The 17,551-nt window shown below is 50.5% G+C and overlaps 6 protein-coding genes across 6 annotated transcripts; 2 read left to right on the top strand and 4 right to left on the bottom strand.

Moving 5' to 3' along the window:
* Positions 1-5,102: 5,102 nt before the first annotated feature.
* Z518_05372 (uncharacterized protein) lies at positions 5,103-5,940 on the top strand (the record flags this gene model as incomplete). The annotated part of the gene is made up of 2 exons (XM_013416184.1): positions 5,103-5,540; positions 5,596-5,940. 2 exons carry the CDS (start codon positions 5,103-5,105, stop codon positions 5,938-5,940), a joined length of 783 nt encoding a protein of 260 aa, XP_013271638.1.
* A 69-nt stretch (positions 5,941-6,009) lies between these two features.
* On the bottom strand, positions 6,010-6,715 carry Z518_05373 (uncharacterized protein; the record flags this gene model as incomplete). Its single annotated transcript, XM_013416185.1, has 2 exons — positions 6,010-6,566; positions 6,619-6,715. 2 exons carry the CDS (start codon positions 6,713-6,715, stop codon positions 6,010-6,012), a joined length of 654 nt encoding a protein of 217 aa, XP_013271639.1.
* Positions 6,716-8,768: 2,053 nt separating this feature from the next.
* Positions 8,769-8,999, bottom strand: Z518_05374 (uncharacterized protein; the record flags this gene model as incomplete). The annotated part of the gene is made up of 1 exon (XM_013416186.1): positions 8,769-8,999. One exon carries the CDS (start codon positions 8,997-8,999, stop codon positions 8,769-8,771), a length of 231 nt encoding a protein of 76 aa, XP_013271640.1.
* Positions 9,000-10,315: 1,316 nt separating this feature from the next.
* Positions 10,316-11,758, bottom strand: Z518_05375 (uncharacterized protein; the record flags this gene model as incomplete). The annotated part of the gene is made up of 1 exon (XM_013416187.1): positions 10,316-11,758. The coding sequence occupies one exon, from the start codon at positions 11,756-11,758 to the stop codon at positions 10,316-10,318; it is 1,443 nt and encodes a 480-aa protein (XP_013271641.1).
* A 623-nt stretch (positions 11,759-12,381) lies between these two features.
* Z518_05376 (uncharacterized protein) lies at positions 12,382-14,061 on the bottom strand (the record flags this gene model as incomplete). The annotated part of the gene is made up of 1 exon (XM_013416188.1): positions 12,382-14,061. One exon carries the CDS (start codon positions 14,059-14,061, stop codon positions 12,382-12,384), a length of 1,680 nt encoding a protein of 559 aa, XP_013271642.1.
* A 557-nt stretch (positions 14,062-14,618) lies between these two features.
* Positions 14,619-16,814, top strand: Z518_05377 (uncharacterized protein; the record flags this gene model as incomplete). The annotated part of the gene is made up of 1 exon (XM_013416189.1): positions 14,619-16,814. The coding sequence occupies one exon, from the start codon at positions 14,619-14,621 to the stop codon at positions 16,812-16,814; it is 2,196 nt and encodes a 731-aa protein (XP_013271643.1).
* Positions 16,815-17,551: the final 737 nt, after the last annotated feature.

Consider the following 17,551-nt stretch of genomic DNA (forward strand, 5'->3'; position numbering starts at 1 on the left):
GTGCAGGTGATGGAGACGAGTTCGAGGGTGCTTGGGGCGGAACATCCCTCCACGCTGACCAGTATGGCTAACCTGGCGTCGACATACTGGAATCAAGGTCGATGGAAAGAGGCGGAAGGGCTGGAGGTGCAGGTGATGGAGACGAGTTCGAGGGTGCTTGGGGCGGAACATCCCTCCACGCTGACCAGTATGAGCAGTCTAGCCTATACATTGAAAGACCTAAATCGTGGCGAGGAAGCCATAGAGTTGATGACTTCCTGCCACGAACTGATGATAAAGGTACTCGGTCCTTCAGATCATCGCACTCGAGGCGTACTTAAGACTTTGATGACATGGTCAGGAGCTGGGGATAATATGAGTTATCGAGGGCTGAGTGTTAACCGTATACCTGGAGCCTGGGTTGATTGAGGGCCCCGGAGTGAAGGAAACGAAACGAAACGAACTGCAATCTGATCTGTTACGTAAGTCGTTTCGTGACCTCTTATGATCTTTCTTCGCTGGTATAGTGCGGTAATGATGCTTTACGACAGTGTCATGATACGTACTTCATTCCGTTACATCTTTTGATTGCTGTAGTGTTGCGCAATTCTAATCACTGAAACCCGTATGCCGTAATATATCCTTCACGATTAGCTAAACCAACTTGCGCAGTGAGTTCATCAGCGGACAAAGAACCATTCTTTTGCCGCTATATTCTCTTGGCATTCATTGTTTGATAGAAATCTATGGCGCTTCTGTTGTCCTGAATAAGCTCTTAGATGAACTCTCGGCAAGGATGTACTTCCGTTGCCTCGAACAAGCCCTTAGAAAAACCCTGGGAAAGTGATGGCACTTCCATTATCCTGTATGCTGTACAACAGTGTAGCACATAGGCCGACCCACCATTAGCCGTTGCCAGTCCCACAATGTGTTCCTGCCATAACCCTTGCGATCCCCCTACCTAACGCTCTCCCAGAAGGAATCCGCCCAGTCCGCAAGATCCGCGACATTAAAGACGACGTCGCTTTCTGGCGGTACAGCGGCTCGGAGGAGGATTTTGTGAAATTCGAGAATCAGAGGCGCTCCAGCAACGTCATAGGCTGAGGCAGTGCCTGGCTGAACGGTGACAATTGACTGGTCGATAGTATTCGAGTGAGGACCTAGTTGTGGAGTGGGATTTTGGGTGATAGTAGGCTCTTGGACTTTTGTCGGAATTGGAGCGTTGGGATTTGGGTGGCTTCCGGTAGCTGGTCTATATATAGGAGGCGGAGAATGGCACCACTTTTCGACTATTAGCGTCTTCTGTGCTCGCTTAATTGAGATGATGATGACAATCTTGACATCTCCTCCAGAGTTGGCAATCCACCATTCTGCGTCATGTCTCAGACGAGGAAGCGTTTCAGAGAGTCCAGACTCAAAAACAATTGTTGGCCAGTCAGATTTCTTTCCTCGGGTTGGGACGGGGCGGAATCCCATATCACCCTCTTTAGAGGAATTAAGGAGTTTGTACGTTGTCCCGCCAACAGGACATAAGCTCTTTGCTGGAAGGCCCATTCTGGAAAATGCGCGATCAAGAAGTTGGGCTAGTCTGAGGTGCGCAACTTCATGTTCCGCTGAGGGCATCAGCTTGATAACCAATAGATTGCTATCCGCGTAATGGCTCATCCGAGTATGCTTCCCTATGCTGGCGCGCTCACGGTCAATTTTTTCAAGCTGGCCTTTTGTGGCACCCATGAAAACAAGGTATTGCTGATTCGTGCGACCGTCCATCAACGCAGCGGACTGCGAGTTGACACGTTCTTTTAGATCTCGGATCCCTTTGTACGTAGAGATACGAGTGTCTCCCAATCCCTCTAAGGGCGATATCTCTGGTGCTGAACTCTCCACTGCCGTAGTCTCTTTTGATGTAGTTGAGCTTGAGGATGACCTTGACATGGGTGTATACGTAGGTGCCCCATCGCCGGGTCCGCAAATTGTATTCATGTTGAGGTTCGAAAGCCGGAACGCAATGTTGAAGGAGTAGAAAAAGCTGGTAGAAAAATTAGGCAGGGAAAGTTGTTGATGAATCGGAAGTGTACTGAGGCGAGAGGTGGATGCACTGAGGTAGGAGAGATTATGAATGATGAACTGTATGGGAGAGAAGATTGATTGATCTATCTCAAAGCAGAATGTCAATATAAGTTGCCTCAGGTGTCACTATAGAGTGATAATGCCAAGCCAGCCGCGGTGACACGCCAGGCATTTCCTATTCTGGCCAACAATGAACGCTTAAGTAGCCCTTCAGTAGAGAGAGGCAATAGGTGAAAGCGGATATATAAGTGTCACTCTCGAGGCTGTAAGACTGGGCGCGCCAGCCAAGTGCCCACGTGAGAATGAAGACGCTGCAAATGTAATTGAAAGCGTAAGCTTTCAGTTAAATCCCGACCCCCCCGCACGTGACCTGGCCATGCGCGGAAAAAAAATCACGTGATTGAAAAACGCGCGGTAACGTGACTTCGCGCACCCCGGTTCGGTTCGGGCGCGTGTCGACAAGCGCGTTTTGTAGACCTCTTCTTCCACTCTAACCTTTGCATCCAAAACAGCGAACCAATGGCTTCCAAATTTTGCTCCGCGTGCCTCCAAAAACGCCTCCTCTCTTCTTTTCTGGCAGATCCGTCTAATCCGAATAGTATGATTCGGGCTACTTGTGTTTGCCGTGATCGAAATGCTCGACTGCGTGAGAAGAAGAGGAAAGCTCTCTCGTCGCTTGATCCTAACGTGCCTTCGAAAAGACCGGCGATTAGTCGTACGCTCGGGACTCCTTCGATCCCTCTTCCTCATGGGCGATTCGAAACCCGCTCGGATGCCTCTACACGCTCTCTCTCTCCACCCGAATCACAGCCGCAACCTCCAGACGCTCTTTCGATCCCTCTTCCTCATGAACGATCCGAACCCCGCCCGGAAGCCTCTACACGCTCTCTCATAAGCCCCATGTATCGATATTTGCTAGATATATCGCCGATATCGTTGTCGGCTTTCCTAATTGGGTATACCGTCGTCTACTCCATGAGCCATGAACTGGATCCGATGGAGGATATCGTACGGCACATGACACCGTGATCAACATCGTCTACGCGGTCCATGGATCAGGGCGGTCTGGCAGACAAAGGCGTAGATTGGATCCGATGGGGTCAGCCAATTAGAGCACAGTATTACGTAATACTCGGATTATTGATTTTCCGGACTAGGGCGGCACTCCCCAGTGGTCTGTGGATTGGATCCGATGGTCAGCCAATCAGAGCACGTGATTAGGTGTCGGATTATTGATTTTCCGGAGTAGGGAGGCTTGGCTAATCACGCGATGCGAGGGCTTGGCAAATATAGAAGCTACGCTTTCACCCCCCCTGGAATATCCTGTCCGCGGCCCCTAGTTAAAGCGGAGCGTGAGCGAAGCTTTTTCTACACTCCGACCCCCCTGCGTGAGGGGGATCAATTTTAGATTTTCCTGATCACGGGTGGCCGGCCAATCACGTGATGCTAAAATTGGCAATATCGAAACGCAGTGAGGCCTGGGGAATTTGGGGGCTAGCCCCAAAATACAGAAGCTACGCCTTTACCCCCGTAAATATCCCCATCCGCGCCCCCTAGTGCCGGGACTTTTTGGCACGTGATACTGCATCTGTAGCCCAAGAAATCACCGCAATGAGAGCGAAGAGTGGATGATCTTGGCATTGGATCAGAAGAAAGATGCAATGTGTCAGCAAAGGGAGGGCGGTTTCGGGAATAACTGTAGCTGGAATACATTGATTGAGTCCTTGACCCTGAACCCTCACACCTCGACCCTAAGCCCTTATAGTAGGGCTTGTCTGGGTGGTCCATAGACTGGATCCGATCCATGGACCATCCCGATATCGAGGATATCGACTTCTATCGAGTTGGGTGCCCCCCGCCATAGATTGGATCCGATGACGGGCCGGCAAGGGGGTGTGATAATCGACGCACGTGCTCACGTGATAATGCCAAGCTATATACTTACATGATTGGCTAGCACGTCGCTCTTGGCCGCACAACGCCAAGCCGCAACCAGGCTCCAAAATTAAAAATGAAAAAAAATTTAGGGGTTATATTTTATTCCGCCAAAAACTGCTTCAAAATTGACACCAAATCGTGGTTGACCTATCAAGGACGAAACTGAGTGGGCACACTAGGTTTTAGTCGAACCGATAGAATTGAGGGGCCTTACTAGTGTTCGATCATAGGTAAGGTAAGAGGGTTGTCCGGCCTAGCTCCATTGAGTCTAGGTGCCCTAGATGGGTAAACGTAATGCTCCAGCCAGTGATCGTTAATGATGTCGTCTTGTTCAAACCGTTGGGAGGGTCACTGATTCTGCAGTTGAACTTGTGTGGCTGAAGCTTTCACTGGCTGCGGCGCCCCATCTATAAGTTCGTCAGAGATGGACTCTAGGAGGGGGGCTTTTTATTTTCTTAATTTTTTTTGTTTGCTTGTATGTGGACTGCCGCCTCAGGCAGTAACACCACCAAGGATCACTCAGGGTATGCCTTTCGGCCTCCTATGTCGCAATCAGCAGTGGCCATTTGTCTCCTCACTCAGCACCTTTTTCGCACTTCTCTCTGTCCCAAAGTACTTGCTAACATCCTCCAGTGTCGATGATTAAGTATCCAGCCCCTGGATATGATTAGAAAATGTGCATCTTTTACGACACCCAAATTATGGATACACAGCCTGGAACAGGTCCTGATGCAGAGATACATCTACCTATAAAAGGGCGGGCGATCGACTTGGCACTACCCCACAAGCTTGAGGATTGCCCGGTACCACCGAGGCTTTCTGACATTGCTAACGGCTATTTCTGACTTCGGGAACCCTATATTCTGATGAACCCGTTGTATAAGATCTGTCATCATGGTATAGGTAAACTAGCGAATCTTTGTATTTGCAATATCCACGGCCGAACACAGCTTTCATCTCATTAATCTATTGTTTGTTTCCCTAGGACGGACAGACGGAACGAGTTGTTGCGGTACAAGGCTGATCTATCTGAAGTCCAGCAACGACATTTCGAGATCAAACACCAAGTTGTCTTCTCTTATGAATACTGGCTTCGAGAACAATCCAGCATCAAAATGGTTCAGAGCCCAGTATCCAACAGCAACAAGCCGTCCATCGTCGTAGTTCCTGGATCCTTCTCCCCAGCATCCTTCTACATCCCTATTGTTAACAAACTCCGCGAGAATGGATATGAAGCCATGGTCGAAAATCTTCCCTCAGCCAGCCGTTCACCTCCCGAAGCACCTGCAACAATGGAAGAGGATGCTGCCTTTTTCCATGACGTTTTCGAAAAGCTTGCAGACCAAGGAAAGGACGTTGTCGTTGTAACTCATTCCTATGGAGGCGTACCTGGAACGGAAGCCACCAGGGGTCTCGCCAAAGCCGAGAGAGCTGAAGCTGGGAAACCGGGCGGGATCTCCCGATTGGTGTATTTGACCTCCGTCGTACCTCCGCCCGGAAATTCGTTGCAAGATCTCATGGGAGACCTCGTTCCGTCATTTATCCAGTTTGAAGTGGGTTCGAATCATCGGACTCTTGGGCAGGTTAGTGGCTGACTTTTGGTTCCAGGGAGAATTCATGAAACATGTTATCGAAGAGAGCGCGAAACTCACGTTTTCCGACCTTCCGTTCGAGGAAGCGGTTGAATGGGTCAAGAAGATGCCGTTTCACTCTGGACCCAGCTTCACGGGCAAACTCACATATCCCGGATATAAATACATCCCCGTTTCGTTCATTCAGTGCGAAAAAGATGTGATTTTGCCGCCAGAGTTCCAAAATTCGGTGATTGAGACCATCCAGAAGGAAAGTGGAAACCCGGTGGACCTTCACACCCTAGCCACCGGACACTGTCCCAACGCCAGTGCTCCAAATGATGTGGCAAAGATTATTATGATTGCGGTGGCGGCAGCTTGATGCAGGTGCTTGAAGACTCGATCGCTGAAGTGTTCGACACCAATGTTCGTTATCTTGAAGACGGTCGCACTAGTAAAATAAATAGCCCCATTTTGCGGAGAATTCTTTTCCAATCTTCCACGCGCGAGGATCCCAGGGAGCAGCGCCAGGATCCAATGTGAAACTCGTCAAGCAGAACAGATCACCGAGAAACTCTTCTTCGTCAATAATCCCCATCAGAGTAATCATGTTATCTCTCATCTTGGGAAAAGGAAAGCGGTCAATCCATCGAGGATGGATGGTGGTGAGCTGTAAGGTAGTCGGATGCAAAGATTCAGGAATTTCGGCACCGACGGGAGTGGATCGGCCTGGGATCACACACGAACAGGCGAGTCCCATCATAGCACCATTGTTGAAGAGAGCAGCATAGACGGACCCGGACATGGTCGAAGTCACAAATTGGTCTTCCTTGCTGGTAGGCACCATGACCTGGTACAGACTTGGGAGTCGAGGGACTCCCGGGACCAGGCCTTGTGAGGCGTTGTCGGCACTGTCGTCGCCGGACTCAGGTGAAACGCCACTACCAGTGGCGGTATCAGAAGAAGAGGTCGTAGTCGCTTGTGCTTTGGCTTCTGCGAGGCGTTTCCCTGACCAATTGTCAGTTGACAGCTTCTCGTTGGTGGTGTTGTTCTGACGAACTTCGTGCTCTTTGGGCAAGTCTGTCCTGGATTTGTTTTCTCTTGCGTGGATCCTGGACACCGAACCAGTTGTCGTCCTCAACTCTCGCTCTTCCCATGGCTACTGCAATCTCAAAACGAAGTTATTGACCAATCACTGATAGGAAACACTAGAAAACCAGTATATACTGGGGCGTTTGTCGTTGGTGATCCGGTAGCGGTGGCGGATTTGATCAGAAAATAGAGACACCAAGCAGTAAGGAGGCTAGAAGGACGGGTCGATGGGTCCCCCCTCTAGAGCAACGATAGCTTCCTTGATATCCCGGACCCCAACAACTCTGGCCCAGATCGATACAAAGACACGGAGAAAGTTGAAGATGGAGAGAAGAGGTGTAGTCAGCGGGTAACTAAGCGAGAGAGAACTCAAGAGAGGGTGGTGAGCCCGAAGTTGAGCCCCTCATCGGCTAATTTGACTTTGCCATTTGATTAAGTAACGGAAGCGAAATCAGCCTCCCACCGGCGGAATCTACTGTCGTAAGCGTGCTGTCCGTAGGTCGTACAACTATAGTATCTATTACGTCTGTCGAATCATTCGAATTCGTAGCGAAACGACTACGAGACGCCTGCGTACGAGGCCTCTTTTTCGGTCTCTTAGACTGATTAACTTCGAGTAGTCTTTTCTCGGCTACGTCTCGCTTGCGTTTCTCGGTCTCTGCGGCCTTTTGTACTCGTTGAGCTTGTCGTATGGCTTGTCTTTCGGCTTTTTTCTTGAGTGAGTAATTCATCTGGATCCGATCAGGCCGGGGAGGCTGCGCCGTACACGAACGAGACCCCTGCCCTCGATCCCACTCGGCCACATGGTCCACGAATTGGATCCGATGGCAGTGGTACATCATGGGATCCGATCCAAGGACCATCTCGATATTGAGGCCCGTCCAACGAAGATGAGTCTCGTATCAGCTCGAGTCCGATCAGCAGGGCTTGTCTAGGTGGTCCACGGACTAGATCCGACATCAATGACTTGTCTAGGTGATCCACAGACTGGATCCGATGCGTGGATCATCTCGAAAGAGTTACCCACTGACCGTCTCGCGCTGTGCGATGCCCCTTGTCGAGCCAGTTGAGCTTCTGAGAAAGGCGTCCGTGCCCATCTTGTGAGGTGTTGGATGAAGAAACACCTTCTCAGAGTACGCCGCCTACGCCGGTGGAGATGTTGAGAAACCTCTGCGTACCGGAGTGCCTTGTCTAGGGAATAACCAGACAACCAGGACAGTTCGAATGACCAAGCTGCTTATGGAGATCGATGGCATACCACCGCTGGAGCTTCACCATATCTGCCATGTCCTGACTGATAGCTAAGCGGTGATCTGCTGCCTGCCATTGGTAATCGAGTGCAGATTTCCACGAAAAGTGTCGACGGCCTCCGCCAGCCTCGAGGAACCGCCAGGCAACGCGCTCAATGATGGCGTCAGAAGCATTGGGAAGGTCGGGATTTCTGCTTTGAGGTTTTGCAGAGCATTGTTCCGAAGCTCACTCTCGGCGGTGGCGTCGTCCATGCCCAGCTCCGCGCACAGAACTTTGATAGATTTCGGACCTTTACCCATTTTGATGAGTGAACTGCGGATCCGATGGCTGTAGTGGTCAAGGAGGGTGAGAGGAACGCATGATGAGGGGCGGGTTAAAATATACCTCACGCTTGAGGCCTGCGTCGCGTGGAGGCGGTCGAAGTGAGCTTTGAAGGTGGAAGGCCAGACCGGAATGGAGTGGATTTGTGCTTTGTAGAACAGATACCTCCATGCTAGAAGAGTGGATGTTTCAATGCCGATAGAAAAGATGTGTAATGATCGATATGGTTGTGAGCGACGTTAAGCTGATCGTGGGTCACCTGCCTGGACAGCGACGTCCAGGGCAGAGCACCGAGGACGATAACAATATTACGACGCGACGCTTTCCACTTGAACACGTCGCCGGTGTCCATTGACCTTCAAGCTCCCTTATTATTTCGAAAAGAAGAAATCTTGCGTTGGTGAGGGTCGGCACACATTCAGCGTGGAAACAACCTAACTTATCTCTCCGTCTCCTTAAAGCGGCATGCCCGCTCGCTTAGGGCAGATACTCAGCCTTGCGACTCTCTGCTGTCTCTCGAGGACCATCCACCTTATTTATCTGACATTAGCCATCGACCAACTCTTCCAGCGACGCCATAGTCTCGTCAAACCTCTCCAGAGTCAGTACATGTCCAGTATCGTCGAAGATACACAACTCTGGAAAATTGCCCTCCAAAGGAGGGTGTAATCGTTCTGCGGAAGAAACTGGAGCAATCTTGTCCACTTGACCGTGCGGAATCTGAACATTCGAATCCACGATCTTCTCTGTCAGGGCCCCAGATCTTCGATCGAACATGGTGTCGTGTACATGCTGGTGCTTGGAGGATGGATGTTCGGTAGCCAAGCATCACCGTTGGTGGGGAAGACGCCGTTCTTATCAGGTGCATTGGGACACTACTTGCAAAGATGGTGGCTCTTATTTCCGCTAGCTGTTGATCTTGTGATTTGGGGATCAATACGTTGATCAGAGATTTGCCGGCTGACAAGAGCGAGAGGTCGACAGTCCCGTGTGAAGTTGTTGCCAAAAATATGTCGACGACGCGATGCGTCTGGGAGACAGCAGAGTCTTGCAAGAGTTTAATTCACACCAGAGATGGACACATGGCCTGAGAGTATCTACCATTTCTTGCGCTATCATGCCACCCATACCATGTCGCACGACGTGGACTGACAGGTCATCTGCCCGTTCAAGGTGATCAGAACGTCGAGGGTATCTTGGGCGAGGCTCTTCATCAAAGGAAATGTCCATGGAGCCTCAGATCTTCCAGTACAACGATGGTCCAAGAGCAACGGCGCATATCTAATTGGCCCGGAGCTTCACGACAGACATACCTTTCTGAATTTTCATGTCCAAAATGACATGCATACTGTACCCACGATTTCATTGTATTCCATAGCCGCAAAGCCACCGCCATAGCAACGGGGAATTTCGAGCCACGAACTGTAGAAGTAGTTGGCAAGCTCGAGCCTCGACATACCATGACTTATGGGCATAGGAAGATTGAGCGTACGGCCTGGTGTCGAACAATGAGCAGTACCCCTTTACTGCGAAAAGGGTTATCACCTATGCAGGATATAGGGGAAGAATAGGGGTAGAAAAGAGGTCAACCAAGCATGTATTCATTAAGACTGGTAATCTGGCAGGACCAGTTGCCAACGAGACAGAGCATTCAATACATCTCATTTGCAAACCCCCCAGTTTGACACCGGGGCAGGATACACCCTCAGCTCTTTGATAGTGAGTTGTTTCCTTGTATTGATGGAGGGATTCTGCCTCTTGGCCAAAGGGGTTGTGGATGAATTATCCATATTTCGAAGTCGAAGTGACACGATTCCAAGTCATGAAGGGTGGGCTTTAAAGTGGTGTCCGCATTGAATTGTACTGCCGGTTCATGGAAAGTACGTTATCCAACCAGCATCTCTCTAATCATGTTATAGACGTCCACTTTACTTCTAGGGCGAATTTCCTCTGAGCACATATAATACTTTGTCATTTAGATGGTAGAAAATTCCTCGATGCCATGGAAACCAGGAATCACCTCGCCTTGGGTGGGGTACGTGAAGGATCACCAGCATGTCGAAGACTTCTTCTGCCTACGATTGCACCTAATACTAAACCTTTGCTCGCCATTCCCATCTCCATCCCAGGCATGCCCATCGACTCAGCACAAAAGTTACCAGGGACACTCCCAAAATGATGCACATAAATCCCACCATGATCTGAGGACCAGCCGATTCCACTAATTCGCCACTGATTGGAACACAGATAAGTGCCGCCAGCGAGCCAATAAAGTACAAAGTACCGTAGTAACGGCCGAACTGTTCTGCTTCGCACAATTGGCCAATGCAAGCAGGGGTCAATGCCATCCATGACCCGGTTCCAAAGCCAAATAATGCAGTGAAAACGTACAAGGCAGTCAGACTCGTATGTCCAAATGGGAGCCATAGAACGAGCATCAAAGCCAGCGTCACGACGATCATAATGAGGAGTGTGTTGAAGCGGCCGATGATGTCCGAGACGAACCCTGGAATGATGCGGCCAAAGCAAGACGCACCATTGAGCACCGCTATGATGTAGAAGCCGGTGTCTGCAGGGTATTTGCCGCCATAGTTTGCGTAGGTGGGCAGAATTCCGAGGGAACCAAATAGAACGATCTCGAAGCCGAAGACACTGATGGTAAGGAAAGTAAACTTCAGGTCGCCAAACAGGCCCAACGAGATGATTTTCTGATTCCGGGCCTCTGCTGAAGGCGGTAACCTTGGTTTCATCAAGATGTTGCTGATGATCAAACACCCCAAGAAGACAAATCCCAAGATGCGAACGGACCACGCATACCCATATTGGGGTAGCGCGCTTCTCAGAAGCAAAGGAATCGTCACTCCTCCAAAGCTTGATCCTCCCATCGCAATCCCGTGAGCAAGACCTCGCCTTCTCTTGAACCAATGGCCGACCACAGCCAAGCTGGTGGTCGTCAGTGTTGCTCCCGCAGTTCCTCCCAGAAATCCCAGGCAGAGCAAGAATTGCCAGTAGATTTTGCATTCAGCTAGCAGAAACAGCATTGCAATGTAGCAAACGCTGCCGATTAAAGCTATCCATCGAGGACCATAGCGATCAAACAATGGCCCTACCCAGATACCTAGTGCTAAGGCGAGATAGACGAACACAGATGGAATCCACCCCACATCACGAGAAGTGTAATGGGAAAGTTGATTCATCTGGAGGTACTCCTGCACGGTACCAATGGATACCATAAAACCGAAAGAAGTAAACAGCCCCCAAAAAGACCCCGTCAGAACAAGCCATGCTTGAAGACCACCTTCTGGAAATACGTCATTGGGAGACGCTGTGTCTGTATCGGCGATGTCAAAAGAAGCGTCATTTTGCTCGTTGCCATGAGCATGAGCGCTTTTTTCAACGTTGGTAGGGATTGGCGTTTGCGGCTCGAAGCTGGCGCTATTCGATTTGGGGTTGAATTCGGTCACAGAACTCAGGTTCTGCCTTTCTAGATCGTTAGACTCGACGAGCTGGACTGCCGGGAATGTGACGGCGTCCATTGAGTGACGAGAACGGATGATATTTGGAACAGAGGAGAGAAGACTGGGTTGAAAGTCAGCTGAGTGTGAATTGGGGAAAATCTGCTCGTCCAGGGTCGTCATTCTGCATTTTAAGGCACAATATCTGAGTCAGAGTTATGATTCTGTAACCATATCCATAAAGGCACTATTGTGGGGGTGTTTCAAGTGGAGAGCGGACTGCCCACCAACGCTCTTCTCCGTTTCGGTCGCATTTTACGACAATATCTCTGTCGACGATCCGAAGTACCAGTTGTGAGAAACTAGAAATCATGTCCTGATGCTCTTCTGGCGATGGAGGCGTATATAGGCGTCCTGCGTGCTGATCAATCATGGTTCAGGTCACGTTGTCCAGCCTAGGAGGATAAGACGCAGGGAGATTCATATCTTCTTGGCTCAGACTTGCCTTTGCACTTCATGGGTTGACTCGGCGGTTGCAGGCCCGTATGAAATGTGAGCTGCATATCCAGCTCGTGTCTTCTGTGCCTCAGAAGTATCTGGTTGTCATCATTGCCGCATGGTTTCTGGTCAGGATCGGATCTTCCCCAGTAATCCACGCCATCACCCAAGATATCGTTGAGAAGAGGAGACCAAGATGAGCAGGCTCAAACCAGAACATCGGTGCCTTTCATCCTGCCCTGGCCAGCGTTCATTTTCGCCGTTCGTGCACCGAACTGAATGGCTCTCTTTCTCTCCGAAGCGGCTGTCTTCATGTTGAGCTTCCACATGGCTAGCCTCAGGAGCAATTTCGCTGGCTCAAGATCCTCGGGCTTCTCGACCCGGTCAATCCGTCCATAATGTTTTGGAATTCTCTTTCCGGGTCTGAAGCCAGATTTCTCCCAGACAGGAAGACTCAAGGAGAGACGTACAAAATCTTCATCCAGGTAAGGGTAACGCACCTCTTTGCCCCAATGGCTCATGACACGGTCATCCCGACCCAGGTTGCGAGATCCCATACGACTAAAGTCTAGCTCAAGCTCGTCGACGAGATCCGACAAGTCCCCTCGAGCAAAGGCCGCAGAGTGTCGATAATATCCAGCATACAATTCATCCGCTCCGAGGCCGGAAAGCAAGACTCGGGCAGTCGAGAAAGATTTTCGGGTCTCCGTCCACAAACCCGATCTGTTTTCTAAAACATCCCCTTGACCTCTTGCTGCAAAATACAGTGCCGTGGCAATAGACAAATCCATTTCGGTGTTGTGAGGATACATGAGCCTTATCACGGTAGGTCTGTGAGCGAGAGATTCAGAGTAGGGGACGTCGATGGCAACAAATTTCCATGTCCTTTCCGGGCACACCTGGCAGAGCTCAGAAAAACTAGATCGTCCCGTCACGCGATCCGGGCAGGTTTCGTAAGGTGAACCTGGGAGGTTCCCGTTTGCAGTAATAGATCGAGGGTTTTCAAATGCCACATTGAGGAGATCGACGGGTTCATTCCGGGGCAAAATGTCGTGTGTTAGGCGAGCAAGCAGTGTGCAGTCTAGTCCACCCGAGAAGAGGATGGCAACCTTGGCGGAATTTTGAGGTCTGGGGCCGTGAGAAAGGTCGGGAATATCCATGACTCGACATTGCAGGGCACTTTTCAGGTACTGTATGCATTCTTCAACACTAGACGGAGACGGGGTGGTGGCGGGCACATGACTGGGAAGGGATTTGTTAATGGGAGGCGATGCGTTGAGCCAGGGAAGATCGCCCAACGTGACATCCTTTTGCTTTAGCGAAAGATAGTGGACCGCGGCGGTAGAAACTTCTCCTGAGAAACTTCTGAGATTTGATATGCCAGTACTAGACAGCGTTAGTGATTGCTCATCGCAGTGGTCCATGAGAAGAGAGCGGCGCCCAAGACTGTCTCGTCCATAATAGACGGTGGCGGAAAGGGCACTGTAGAAGACAAATGCAAATGGTCCTGTTATGTTCGATAGCACCTGCAAAATGGTCTTGTGCTCATGTTCGTCGGAAGAGTGTGAGGCCTCAAGGAGACGCTGCCAGATTTGCACAGAGTCGTTTCCTTGGACGTTGACTCCGTCGACCTTCCAGGCCTCTCCATTCCAGCACAAGATGGATCCAGAGGACGGATCGCGTAATGGTTGCTCCTGAATACGATCTCCTCGTAGGGCCAAGACGGACGAAGCAAACGTCAAGTAGAGATTTCCCGGCGGAGGATCTGGGAGAGTGACATTCAAGACCTTGTAGCTATCAGGGCCGCGTGCCTTGAGCGCGTCCACAGCGGCATCATCGGGCCAAGATGGGCCACCTCTGGCAACCGAGAAGAAGATACCGCACATCAAGAGGGAGAGGACGCTCGCCGTCAGTGATTAAGAGATTTATGTCGGCGTTGGAGAAGATTGATGAAAATGAGAATGAGAGGTGCACGCGGAAGTGCCCAAGAGATATCGCGGATGGGGGCCAATCAAGCATCGGCAGAACGCAGGCAGACCAGTTTGGTGCAATAGTGGCTCCCCAGCTGCATCATTCCGTCCCGTGGGCGCGGGCGCTGGGTGGCCCTCGCTCGTTTCAAAGGCATCACGCAGGGCTGTCATCACCTGCTCCTGAGAGAGGGTCAATAGGTTCGCGGCGTGAATCTCATCATCCTGAAATCCTTTGTGAAACAACTTCTTCTCAGAAATCATCCACCTCACCTCAACCACGACCGAAGCCCTTGGAATAGTCCCAGGGTCGAGCAATCCTTACCGGTGACTCCTCTACAGCCTCGTTTTTCCAACAACCATGATTCAAGAATAGATAGATTGCGGCGCCAACCACGGTCTTGCACCTGTGAAACATGCCAACCCTGTCCAAGAGTCGACGAGAACGAATTATAGAATATTAAACTACTGTGTCAATGTCATCGGACGGCAACCATGCAACGATGGATCCTCACAAGGAAGCCGTTTCGTCGGAAAATACCACCACCAATCTAACCGATCTTGCACCAGAAGAAAGAGGTGGCACTGCAGACCAGGGAACACTGCACAACACATCCTCAGAGAAGGGAAAAGAACCAGAGTCAGATCCTACGGAGAAGATCGAGAATCTTCACATCGACGACGTCCAGGCTGATACGAATCATGTGGCTCCGTTGGAAATCCCTCCCTCAACTTCTTCTCCTCCAGAACCTGCAGCTGCGGCTGAGAAGCCTTATCTCGACCCGACTCCTAAGACGCCAATCATATCAAGACACCCGTCTGTTCGGGCCTCAGAGGAAGAATACAACGACAAAGACCCCGCCTATGACCAAGACCGTCGGGATGCTTCAGCGGGCGTTCAGGATCGAAAGCCTGGCGAGGAGCAAGATGTGGAATCTACGTCGGAAATTCAGAGTATCATGGACCAGTTCGATGATGCCTCTGCGGCACCATCAAAAGAAGAAATCATGTCTCCACGACACGAAATGGCGGGGCCGATGCTTGGGTCGGGTGTTGGTTTCCCACCTCGAAGATCCAGTCTGGAACATCTTCGATCAAGAGATATGGATACCATTGCCCCATCACCGGCTGCTTCAAATTCTGAAAAGCCGCTGCCGTCCCCGCCTTCGAATTCGAGGGATAAGAATGACGCACTCAAAAGTCCTCCGCTGAGAAGTCCCGGCCTGACATCATCAACCTCTCTTCCCGCGCAACCACCGCCTCCCGAGCCAGAACCTGAACTGCCTTTCGATTTCCATCGATTCTTGGAACAGCTTCGACACAAATCGGCCGACCCGGTGGCCAAGTTTCTTCGCTCTTTTCTGACGGAATTCGGGAAGAAGCAATGGATGGTACATGAACAAGTCAAGATCATAGGTGATTTTCTTGCCTTTATCACGAATAAAATGGCGCTTTGCGATGTGTGGCGTGAAGTGTCAGACAATGAATTCGACAACGCCAAAGAAGGGATGGAGAAGTTGGTGATGAACAGACTGTATTCACAGACCTTTTCTCCTGCCATCCAACCGGCCGCTCAACCCGCACGATCTCGATCTAGAGGAAGGCGAAAGGAGTCGGAGAAAACCCTTGTCCCCGGAAGACGGGGCCAGCATCAGGAGGACGTCGAAAGGGATGAAGTTCTGGCTCAGAAGATCCGCATATACAGTTGGATCCGAGAAGAACATCTCGACTTGGCACCAGTAGGGCCCAATGGCGAGAGATTTCTCAGACTGGCCCAGCAAGAACTGTTGAAAATTAAAGGCTATCGGGCTCCGAGAGACAAGGTCATTTGTGTGCTGAACTGTTGCAAGGTCATCTTTGGCTTGTTGAAAAATGCGAAGAGTTCTGATACGTCCGCGGATTCATTTGTGCCATTGCTGATCTACGTGGTCCTTCAAGCGAATCCGGAGAACCTCGTGTCCAACATTCAATACATTTTGCGGTTCAGAAATCAAGACAAGCTGGGGGGGGAGGTAGGCTACTACCTCTCGTCGTTGTCTGGGGCTATTCAATTCATCGAGAGCCTGGATCGCACCAGTTTGACCGTCAGCGATGAGGAGTTTGAACGCAATGTGGAGATTGCAGTCTCAGAAATTGCAGCACAAAATCGGGAGGCCGAGGCCATTAGCCCGCGTGTTCCATTCTCCGAAAAATCCGGCCTGGCTGAACCTGAACTTACACCCAGAAATTCAATGGACGTGACCTCTAGCAGCCCTATTCGCAGGGATGCCGGTCGAATGAATAGCAGCTTCGAAGGCGGATCCGATGATAGTGTGGCAGGTCTTTTGCGGACCATTCAGAAGCCCCTGTCAACAATCGGAAAGATATTTTCGGATCAAGACAATCCTCAAGAACGCAGATCTCTGAACAGTACGCATCCATCGGTGTATCAAACGCCACGAGAAGGACGAACGTCCTCTTATGATGCGCAAGAGGCCGCGGCTAGACAAGCGAGCGCCGAAGCGGCGGAAGCCCAACGGATCCAAAGAGCCGAACATAGAACGGTCGTTGAAACACTATGCGGCATGTTTCCTAATCTCGATAAGGAAGTCATTGATGATGTCGTGCGGCAGAAAGAAGGTAGAGTTGGACTCGCGGTGGACGCGTGTCTGGCTTTAACCGCGGGAAGTTAAGAAGTGCAACAAACAGGGCGGTTTCGAATTGGAGATATATCTTGGACTCCTAAGATAACAGCACTCGAAAAACAAAGGACCGGGAACCCCTGCGAATTTGAGTGGGAGAAACCAGCTCGCTTGTCTTAGGAAAGCCAAGCTGAGGTTTCCAGGCGGTGACATCTCCAGCGCCCCTGGTCGGAACCGACATGGTTCAACCATACAAGACCAGTGGTCCTTTCGATATCTCCCTGCTGAACATCAGTCATGTCGCGGATGCCCAGTGATAGCTCGTCTTCATGAGGCAGAATTTTTGTGAATCGAGCTGGCAAGTATGGCATTGTGTTGACACTTGATGGCAACCGTGTTCACCTGAATAGACAGATGGCCACCACTTTGGGTGAGAACAAGCAGATGGCAGGAAAATGAATGCTATAATTGAGATGGGAATCTCTGAGACAGGGAATGAAGGAAGTGATGGGCAGAATAGTAGGGGAAGTGGGATGTCCTGTATCTACACAGCTGTCCCTATTGCGGGAGGAGGAAAGGATAGGAGACAACTGAGTACCTAATAATTTAATCCAAGTTATCGTACAAGTCATATTCGAGGATGGTCCTTCACATTTCTCATCCGGACTAGTTTGAGACCCGAACAATGTTCACCCCCTTCCCAAAGCCCAAAAAAAGGGAAGAAAGAAAAAGTCTAGATTCAAAGGGGCTCCAGGTTCTTCAATTCTACCCTCAATTTCGCATTCGCT

Source organism: Rhinocladiella mackenziei (assembly GCF_000835555.1).
Source record: "Rhinocladiella mackenziei CBS 650.93 unplaced genomic scaffold supercont1.4, whole genome shotgun sequence".
Taxonomy (NCBI): Eukaryota; Fungi; Ascomycota; class Eurotiomycetes; order Chaetothyriales; family Herpotrichiellaceae; genus Rhinocladiella; species Rhinocladiella mackenziei.